Here is an 11,351-nt window from a genome sequence, read left to right on the forward strand (position 1 = left end):
GTTTGTTTAGGTTGGACCCCTTTTGGACCAATCGGGTTAAAATGAATTTTCAGGCATGAGGACCCGACTATTTAGGTCCGTAAAGTGCTCATTTCATGAGAAAGGTGTGGACGATGATTTGGGATCATCCAAAACCATTTATGATGCAAGTGGCGGGAACTACGTGCATCGAAACCCCGACAGCATCCTGTCAACCCACCAGAAACAGGCACCGGATCCAGGCCCAGGCTGCTTCCAGTGGCTTGTTTTCGATGGTCAAGATAGTTTGTTGTCCCATGGCTGGTCTCACACTGGTGGTTGCCCTTGGACATGCTCAAGGCCTTTTAGCAATTTTTTATGAGTGTCGAAATTCAAGTACAGGGAGTTGGGTCACTTACCGTCTAGAATCAGAAGGTACGAATCCCCCCAATTAGATAGGCATGCAATGCACAAATATGTGGGGTCATCTCTACCCCTTCGACAATGTGCAATCGTGAGCCAAAACCTGATCATACTTTCGATCTCTAATCCAAGGCCTGTCACAACAATTCAAATTAGACTGGATTAGGGCACTGGTGTAACATTCATCCTTCTAGCTCTTCTCTTTCTAGCATATGAACTGCTCCCAAAAAAAGAGGCATACTGCCCCTTTTACAGCTCCTCCAGATACATCTTCTACAGAAAAGAATAGATGTGAGCTCGTATCTCTATTGGAAGATTGAGACGCCAAGTAGCTCTTAATTTATGTTGCCAAACTTCTTTCAGAGTAAGACAAGGCTTGAGAACCTGTGATGATCGAATCAGGGATGCAGGGTCAACTGTAGATTCTTCTTCAGTTGTGGAAATCACATCTATCTTAAAGACATCACTGATACCATTCTCTTTACCCTCCTCCTTAAATGGTAGACACTCCAGCTCGTAGGTAATCCAATCAATCTGATCTTGATAGATGACTTTGAACTCATAATCTGCTTTCTTTGCTTCTTTCTTAGGTTGAAAGTCAAGATCCTCATAACCGAGAAAATCTTTTGCTTCCTTCACAATTTACCTTTCTAAGGTAGGGTAACTTGCAGCCCTTTTCTTCCAGGAGGATTCCTTCCTTGCCACCACGAGCATCTTTTGATTCTCAATCCCTCGATAAGCACTTGCTCCACTTTGGCCCCTCCTTATATCTTCTAGCATCTTTTGTTCTTCCTTATGAGTAAACCCTAAACCACGCATTCTAGCAACATGAGGGAATTGAGGCAACCTCGTAGTTCCTTACTAGTATTTTTCCAATCCCATTCCAGTAAAATAATGCATCTGTTTCATCATTCGACCAACAGTAGTATTCCACATGCCCTCATAGGACATTGGAGTAGTCTCCTTCATTGGCTCTTTAACAACAAAAACACATAATTTTTCTAGTTCAAAATCACTTAGACGCACCTCCTGTTCTTGAGTTTTTCCAACTTCAATGTTAGCCAATGTGTTGACTAACTGAGGATCTCCAGAAATAGTAACTGCCTTCTCATCATAGATAAATTTTACTTTCTGGTGTAGAGTAGATGACACTGCCCATGCCTTATGAAGCCACAGATGACCTAGAAGCATGTTAAAAGAGGTTGGGATATCTATCACTTGGAATTCAACACAAAACTCAGCTGGCCCTATTATCACCATTGTTGTGAAAATTCTGACAACTCTTCTTCTGGTATTGTCATAACCTTAATGATCTGAGCTGAGGGTTTGAATTGGTCTGGATTAAAGCCTATACATGTGGCAGCCTTCAACGGTAGAACATTCAGATCTGATCCATAATCAATAAGACCTGAGGTACTATATTCATATTGCATTCCATAGTGATATATAGAGCTCTGGTGTGCTTGATACGCTCTGGAGATAAGTCTATATCAAAGAACATCAAAGCTTGAACAACATATGTGGCTTCCACAATCTGAGATAATCGCGAGGGATCCATCTCTATAGGCACTTGCACACTTGTGAGGGACTTCAATACAGCTTCCCTATGTGCAAGAGATGCCATTAACAACCCCAGATGGAGATGTTGGCCTGCACCTTTTTCAACTAGTTCAATACTTGATTCTCAGGTTGTGGCTGCCTGCCACACTGCCCTATCTCCGTGACTGTTGGTTGTTCCACTATCAATCCTTTGCTTTATAGTCTTTCCCACTTCTAGTGGCCATCACTTTTTTTAATCCTTCAGGACTCTTTTTGATGAGAATATTATAAGAGTATTTACTCTCATCATCATTGTTTGCATCAACAATTGTGCCAACCATAGGTTCTTTAGTACTTACTTTATATGCAAATGGTGTGAATGGACCTTAAGGACCCCCAGAAATGTCAATAGCCTGAGCTTTAACTATTTGAATAATATTATTCAAATGCAGAATAAGCCCTTTGAGAAATGGTTCATCCTCAAAATTAACATTAAGTTTTTCACAAACTTCTTTGACAGTTTCTTGTCGGACTGCCACTTTCCTCAACATTTTTTCAGTTATTAACATATCTTCACACATTTGATTCAGCAAGCAGAGCACATTGTCATAGGAGGGATTCTCTTCTTCACTTTCCTCCTTATATAGTTCAAACTCATTTCTTTCAAAAAAATATTCACTTTCTGACTCTTGATTGTCTTCCCTTCCTTCAATAAGATCTTCCTCTAGATCTTCACTTTTTGATTCTTGACCATCTTCTAAATCTTCATCTTTGTCTTCTTCAACAAGATCTTCCTCTAGATCTTCATTTTCTGATTCTTGACCATCTTCTATATCCTCATCCTTGTCTTCGTCTTCCTCTGAATCATCATCAGAAGAAAAAATTGGGCGAATGATATCTGTTGGATCCACATTAGGTGCATTTCCCCTAATAGCATTCACTGCTTCATAGATTTGCTCAGTGCTTTCAGTATCACTGTCACTTTCTCCACCTATATGAATTAGGTGTATTTCATATGAGGCCATTTTTCCAATAGCCAATGTTGTTATTATCTTGATCATGTCTAGTGTGACCTCTTCTATGACATGTACTTTAGGTATTGCTAGTACAATGAGAGTTCTAGGGTCAATCTGGGACTCTTCTTCCCTATCTATGTGATTCACTGTCTGTAGAGGAGTAAATGGGAGTATCTAGATCCACTAACATATCAGTCCAAGAAGTTCCATTCGTCCAATCTACCTCTGAACACTGATGTTGGTTCCCTTCTTCTAACCATCCGTTCATAGGAAGGTATTCTGGTGGTGGTAGATAAGGATACGGGTGATATGAAATTGGTGGGTAGTAAGGTTCTGGGTGAAATGGTGGCAATGACGAGGGAAATGGGGCAAGATCAGATGATGATAATCCTACTCGAGGTGGGACATAATAGTTTGATGTTGGGTGGTAAGATGGAGATGGAGGATGTGATGCTGGGTGATAGGAAGGTGATGGAAGGTATGATGTTAGGTGATATGAAGGTGATGGAGGATGTAATGCTGGATGATAGGAAGGTGATGAAGGATGTGATGTTAGGTGATATGAACGTGATGGAGGATGTGATGCTGGGTGATATGAATGTGACCCTGTCTGAGGAAGGGTAAGATTGCAGAGTGGGAGATTTTCATCTTCCCAAGAATGGATTTCTTCAATTCTCTTCCGATTCTCCTCCTCTTTTGCTTCCAAGTACTTGGCTTTGAGCATGGCTCGATAAGTTCGGGCATCAAGACATCCTCTCTTAGGTGCAGGTTGAATCCTTCAAGTAGGATCTTTGTCATCTGAATTAGTTTGTAACATTCCAACAGTTCCGTGATGCGGAAGTGGATTGGTCGTCATATTTGGCTGGTTCTTCAACTCTAGTTCAATCTGCCCTAATTCAATTAGGTCTTGTATTACATGCTTCAAGGTGATACACTGGTTAGTAAGATGACCCTTTTGATTATGGAAAGAACAATATTCATGGTCCTTGTACCAAGTAGGTGAAGGATCACTGATTGGACGGGAATGTGTCATACTCAAGAGGCCTTCTTTCTTCAATTTCTCATAACACACAGATAAGGGCATCCTTAACTCTGAGAATTGCCTCCTCTGTCTGAACCTTTTTGAGCTGGAAGACCTGGCTTAATGACAATTGGAGTAGGCTTAAGAGTTACTGTATGCACTGCAGGCTACTAGTTTGTGCTTGCGGCAGTTACATTGTTCATCTTTGTATTATGTCCTTTGTTTTACCTTGTATTCTTACTTTACTCTTAGGAACCCCATGGATTGTTCCAGTGTTGCTCTTCTCTAAAGATTCGATTTTCAACCCTTCTCCCTATTGCTAGCAACGCTAAGAATGTCTCAATGTGCTGATTGTATAACACATCATAATAGGGATTTGCCAAGTTATCTAGGATCATTTCAACTTGTTCTTTTTCAGTAGGTCGAGATGTCATCATGCCTACCTTATCTTGAAACCTTAGGAGAAACTCAGTGACACCCTCTCCTAGAGCCTTTCAAACAGTTTCAACTCTCGTCGAGTTATATCCAGTTCAGTGTTGTAAGAGTACTGCTTGGTGAATGCTTTCATGATTGTTAACCAATTTTGAATCTGTGAAGGGTCTAACTGAGTTAACCGACGAAGAGCTGGGCCTAAAAGAGTAAGCGAAAATGCTTGCCTCATTTGTTCTTCAGTAAATCCCCATGATTTGAAAATATTAATGAAGACCTTCAAGTGCGCCCTCAAGTCACCTTTGTCGTCAAACTTATCAGTGTTCCATTTAAATTTCTCTGAAATTTGAGCTCTGGGAAGAAGGACCGTCTCATCAGTTTCTGTGGCTTGAATGTCTATGGCTTTCCCCTTCTGCAGTAGTTTTTCAAGTCTTTCTAATTTCTCCCTCATCTTTCTTTCCCTTTCAGTTTCACTTGTTGGGTTTCTTCTTCATCATTATCGACCACAAGCCTCGATATGGTGCGAGGTGTATTGGACCCCATCTTGGTTCATTCCTACTCTCCTGGAGTTGAAATAGGTTCAGTCTATTTTTAGGCTACTTTGCACTTGTAAATTGGTTGAATAAATGACGTAATTCTTCCAACTCTAATTGCATCATATCCATTCTTCGTTTCTCTTGGGCATCTGGTTGATTTCCATGAGCTGGATCCAAACACACCGATTGTTCAGATGATACCAAACTAGGTGAACTTGGTGGAGTGAGTTGAACAATAAGTTCCACGGTTGGTAAGGATCTCTCAGGACTGACTCGGACCAAACGGTTATCTTGATGATCCACACAGGCAACGGGGAATTTTTTTGACGCAGAACCGTGCCTGACCTAAACAAAGAAATTTATTTTTTAGATTATTTTTTAATCTTTTATTTATTTATTTATTTTTAATGATGCACACACAAAATTACTCCCTCCCAATAATAAGTGTCTAATTTTGGCCCAATCTTCAATTGATATTCAAACATTTTTTTTTACCAGGAGGGCCCAAGTTAGACATAAATTATGGTGTGGGAAAACAAACAAGTTGATTTATGTAAGAACAACCATGTAGCTGATTTCACATAGGCATTTTGTTTCTCCCCTTAACATGAAAATACCTAATCATTCCTAACTCTTGGATTGGTTGTGTGGAACATTATCAGTTTGGAACACACATAATGTGCTGAAGCGGGAATCACCCCATAGGCACGATTACGTGAACCAAAACCGATATAGTTGCATCTCCCAATTCCCAATTGTCAAAGAACACATTAGGTTTAAACATATACAGGAAAAATCTCATCCCAGATGAAACAGACTAGAAGGGTTCTAACTTGAAATGCAAACAATTACTGAGTCAGTTTGTGTCGTACCCTAGTTGTTCAATGGTATAGTTCCTATATGATGCGATGCAATGGGTAAAGCTATAGGATAGAACAAGGCCACCCTTGACAGAACTGATATACCTATCACTGAAAGCGAATCATGGGTATGTGGTTCCTTTGATAAACCAGATGGTATTGTCACCAATGATTGTCCATGAAATTACATGGGTACAATTAGCTAACTACAGGGGTAGGTGTATCCGTGAGTGAGTGTATGCACAAATGTAATGCAAAAAGTGGCCATTGGTTAATCTCAGAAAGGCCAGATATGTCCTATTACCCTGAGGGTTTCGAACTATCAATGACCATCCTCATCAAACAATTTCACTACGAGCACTCTTATGTAGGAAGTGGGCATCATTTGATCTCAGAGTACTTAGTATATTGTGCACTGGCCTCTTTGAGGGTGCGGGCACGATAGGGAGTACTCTCGTCAAGTGATTTCACTTCAAACATGATGCATGGTGCAGTTAGCAAGCAATATACAGACATGTTTACACACAATAATGATGAAGGGGAAAAAATTCTAACGTTCATTGTAAGCCTCTGGTATAGAAAGTTTGACAGTCCCCAGTAGAGTCGCCACTATAAGTGAAAATACCCTTTTCTTTCCACTTATTTCCTCTCACCTATCTACCTTACACGGGTGAATTGTCTCCAAACATGTCTGACGACTATGGGGGGATGGGGAAAGCATGATTTTTGGAGTCACCATCTAGGATTCAGGGCCTAAAAGCCTATTATGAAGCCTAATTTTGATCGAGGGATCGAGCTCGAGTAGGGGGTTGGATTCCTGTGAAAGGAAGGAACCCTTGAATTTGACTTCATATTTTGATCTATTCCAGAGATAGGGGTCCATGTCATGTTATGAGTGTGGGAAGGTGTTAGGCACCCACCTCGCCTAGAATTCCTGGTCTTTCTACCAGAGGCTTGGATTTTGAGTATTTTCCCCCGAGAATTTTAATAAGCTAAGCTAGCATGGAAGTCTTATTACATGAAATAACCCAATCACATATAGATACACTTGCATGAAATAATTGTAGAAAATTATTGAAATATCACATAAAATATAGATCTATATTAAAACCACATGAAATAATAAAATTTACGTAAAATAATAGAAAATACAATTACATTATCTACATACACGTACAATGCCCCATGACATGACAATTATGATCGTTATTTCATGTGAGGAACACATATGATAATGCATAAAATGATGAAACATATTACATTTAATGTACAAATGCTAAAATTAATACATGAAATGATAACAATAAATCATTATTTATGCAGTAGGCACATAAAATAATACATACAGAGATGAGGTACGTATTATATATGTAGATGAAATTACAATATAATATTTACATGATAATGACCGATGAAAATGGCGAAATTTTTGATAATTTTCCTCGACTCAAGGGCAATGATTTAATTTTCTTCTTTCTTTCTTGGAGAAATTAAAAACTTCTGACACTTGGGTAAGAAAGTTGATAGGGTTTCTATGCTAGGGTGTGAACATGGGTTCTGGTTCATGAGAATTTGAGCAGAGCTTCCACACTATATTCTTGAGGTAGGAATTGACTGTGAAAATTCGGGCAGGGCTTCCACACTATATTCCTAGAGTCAGAATCAGCTGTGGCAATTCGGGTAGGGCTTCCGCACAGTATTCTTAGGGTTGGAATCAGCTATGAAATTTTGGGCAGGGCTTCCGTGCCATATTCCTAGGGTTGGAATCAACTGTGGAAATTTGGGTAGGGCTCCCGCGCCGTATTCCTAGGGTTGGAATCAGCTGTGGAAATTTAGGTATGGCTCCCACGCCGTAACAAAAATATTGAAATCAAATACAAAAAAACTTAAATAGAAATTCCGTACTAACCTGATATAAATGACGTGGACTTCCAAAAATAGGGCAGGACTCCGTCAACTTCAACTTCAACTTCAGTAAGCTCGGCTCACAATTTCTACACACTCTCGTCTCTTCTTTTTCTTTCCTCTCTCTCTCTCTCTCTCTCTCTTGTAAGGTCCCTGGAACAAGGTTTTTTTCTCAAGACTATTCTGCGGGTTTTTGGTCTCTGAAACAGTGTTTCTTCTTCAGGGTTTTTTTTTTCGCTTTCCTCTTGGTGACCCAAGGTCACTATTTATAGAAAAAATGAGGCATTCGTGTAAAAATGCCACGTAAGAGCGTATACAGGGGATTTAGGGGCGTGTAAGGGGGTATAGAAGGGTGTAAGGCATTTACACATCCGTGTAAGCCTTACACGGATGAGTGTAAGGTCCCTCCCCCCGTGGCACTTTCATATGCATCCAAAAAAGGCTGTGGCACCCTGATATACCACCAAGTATGCCCGTGGACTTGGCGGCTACCCCGTAGGCTGGCCGATAGTAGCCCTACATGGTTGTGGTGGAAATTTTATCACCTAAAGTAGTAGCCTTATGTGGTTGCAGTGGAAATTTTATCACATAAGGAAAGACAACAAGTTTTGGTTAGGGTTTGGTTTAGGGTGGTCTGATTTGGTTTGGTTTAAGGTTTGGCTTGGGTTAGGGTTTGGTTTGGGTTAATGTTTGGTTTGGTTTGATCTGATTTCGGTTTAACCGGTTCAAAGTTCAAGTAAATAATATGACACACTTGGGTATCCATTTTTTTTGTGCATGATACCAATAGGACTGTACTCCGAAGTACGTTCTAATGATGCCTATTGTCTATAGACAAAGTTGAAAAACAATACTAATCATTTCTTAAGCATGTGTCCATCAATCGGACTTGCCAAGTGTCTTTTATCCTCTAATTGGAATTTCATCCATCATCACACACAATTTTCTTTGGGTAAGTTTTTGGGTTATTATTTACTTATCCACTATAGGGGTGTCAATACCTAAATCGAACTGATAAAATCACCTTAGATTGAGCCTATTGAACCCGGACCAAGCTAAACCAAAGGCTTACTGGACCCAAAATCAAATCGAAACCGATTCAAAATCGGACCAAAACCGTATCAAACTAGTAAGAACCAAAAAACAACCCAAACTTCATTAAAAAGAAATCAAAATTGGCATAGTTTTTGTTAGATCAAGCACCAAGAAAATACAATGATAAACCAAAATAGATCTGCACAATACAGAGATTTAACGAGGTTTACACATAGGTGTGGTGTGCTATGTTCTCGGGCGAAGAAGAAGATGTTTCACTATACAAAAGAAAGATTACACCCAAGCAACGGCGAGAAAACTCGCCCTGAAACCCTAGCTCGGAAAAACCCAAAAAAATGCAATGACTTGCTCAATAAGACAACAATACATTATATACTTCAAGTCGAGAGTCGACCCATTGGGTCACGGTAGATCTGGTCGAACCATACCCCTCTACTTCCATCACAAATCTCAAAAAACTTCTCATTTGGGTCGCCACCAAAATATGTCGGAGCGGGTCAATCTTCAAAACGGGTTAAGAATTCGAGACAAACTTAACAGTTTTGTAGGGAAAATCAAACCGAAATCGATCAAAAAACTGAAATCAACTTGCTACAAGAAACCGAATTAAAACTGAAACCAAATTGCACCGAAACCGAAATCAAAATTTCCTCACTGGTTCTATGTCGGTTTCACCATTCCCCCGCTGAAATCGAGTCAACCTAGACCGAAACTAGTTCGAACCGCCCCATTGACACCCTTACACTATACTATCAACAGTACCTTTTTTTTATCAATTATTTTAATCTAAACTTCCCTATCAATATGGTTACCCGTCAGAGATTAAAACTCCCAAAGCCGTATCTATTTCACCTTTTAAGTTCCAACCTTCCTGGGCATGGAAATCCACAACCTCTCTCTCTCTCTCTCTCATTAAATAAACCTAATTTTTTTATTAAGTTCGTTCATGAAGCACTTTAATTCTATAATTTTCTATGTATGATAGAGAAATAATGCGTGGTACACTACACAAAACACATGGTACCTTGCGATGTGTGATCAAATCAACTGTTCCCCTTTCATGCCAGCCCCAATTGAATGTGTGAGAACATTCAGGACCCATTGGAGCCTTAATGAGATTCCTTTTCCATCCTTGGTCTGATTTTTTTTTTGGGTACGAATCTTAGTCTGACTCAGTCTAATCAAATAGTGTCCTTATCATTAGAAAAGGGAAAATTTGGAAATGAATAATAAGGTAGTGGATATTTTGGTCATTTGAAGAGCTCATGCACTTGGGAGAGTAAATTCGTGATGTTACGGGATCTGTTTCGTAATAATATTTAAAAAAGTGAATTTTTGTCATTTATGGAAGAAATAGCAAAAGTTCCGTTTATTATCCAAGCGTTAAAAGAGAAAGGAAAAAAAAGGGAGGAAAAAACCTAAATAAACAAGCGAGCCAAGAAAGCTCAGCCGAAGTCATCCAACCCGAGCCGCCGACCAGTCTGATAAGTGGGGGCACGTGGACAAAGTTTGACCCATTTGAAGCCGAGCCGACAAAGACCCACTTCCGTCGCCATGTCGCTTCAAAGCTTCGTTTTCGCTGACTGAAGAAAACTAATCATTAGCCCAACCTCCGCGTAACAAAAGCACCAGACTTGAAGGTGATGAAGTGAAGAGAGAGAGAGAGAGAGAGAGAGGGAGAGAGAGAGAGAGAGAGAGAGATAAAAAAAAACAAAGAAAGAAAGATGGGGGAATTTAAAAAACCGCTGATCTAGAAAACCGGAAACCTCTTATAAGGGAAACCAGAAATCGCCTTGGTTTAGGGCTCGTGAAGGGCGGAAAGCTGGCAAGTCATGGGGCATGAAACCTGCTGTAACGACCACCTCAGTCACCCATTGTTCCGTTTTGGGCCTGTGGCAATTTTTTTTTCTTTTCACGAACCGCACACAGTAAAAGCAATCTCAACACCCTGAAAATGCCACGTATCACCTATCTCTCACTTCCATTGGCTCACGTGTCTAGTTTCATATCTTTTTCCTCTCCAACAGTCCAACTAACTCCTCTGACACAGATCTTCGATCCCTCCCTTGTATTTTCAGAAACTCGCATCGTGTGGCTGTAAGTTATTCATCAGCATCAGGTAGTTTTAGGTGGGCCCACTAAGCCAAATAGACGGTCAGATCTGAAAGTATCGCAGACATCGGGAAGTAACACCGATGCACGTGATAACACTTTCTTGGCTTCTCACTCTGACGAGTCAGAGACCCTGACCTGAACAAAACAGAACAGAACAGAACAAAACAGGATAAGAGGAATCAGAAACACTTCGGTAATACCGTATCCCTATTGACGATATTACCCCTCACATCTCCTCCACTACCGATTCTGAATTATTAATTAAAGTTCTTCATTAGGGTATTTTCGTCAATATGGTCAAATTTAGCAGCTGCAAATTTCGGGTACGGCAAGAGGACCGAAACGCGTTTTGGTCGGGCTAGTGTTTGGTTGAACCAACCTAACTACTACTACCACTCCCCTGCCTCAATTAATTAAATAGAAAAAAAAATTGTTTTTGAATAATGACTTCTTGGTATAAAACTATAAGTAATCGTTACTTTCCACTTTTTCG

General features: G+C 40.0%; 1 protein-coding gene across 1 annotated transcript; it reads right to left on the bottom strand.

Moving 5' to 3' along the window:
* Positions 1–2,306: 2,306 nt before the first annotated feature.
* On the bottom strand, positions 2,307–2,945 carry LOC122078068 (glutamic acid-rich protein-like). Its single transcript, XM_042643938.1, has one exon. The coding sequence runs from the start codon at positions 2,943–2,945 to the stop codon at positions 2,307–2,309; it is 639 nt and encodes a 212-aa protein (XP_042499872.1).
* Positions 2,946–11,351: the final 8,406 nt, after the last annotated feature.

This window comes from Macadamia integrifolia, chromosome 5, assembly GCF_013358625.1.
Source record: "Macadamia integrifolia cultivar HAES 741 chromosome 5, SCU_Mint_v3, whole genome shotgun sequence".
In the NCBI taxonomy this organism is placed as follows: domain Eukaryota; kingdom Viridiplantae; phylum Streptophyta; class Magnoliopsida; order Proteales; family Proteaceae; genus Macadamia; species Macadamia integrifolia.

What these genes read in the sequence shown, in the direction of transcription:
- LOC122078068 (XM_042643938.1), bottom strand. Translation starts at nt 2,945, where the DNA reads ATGGCCTCATATGAAATACACCTAATTCATATAGGTGGAGAAAGTGAC.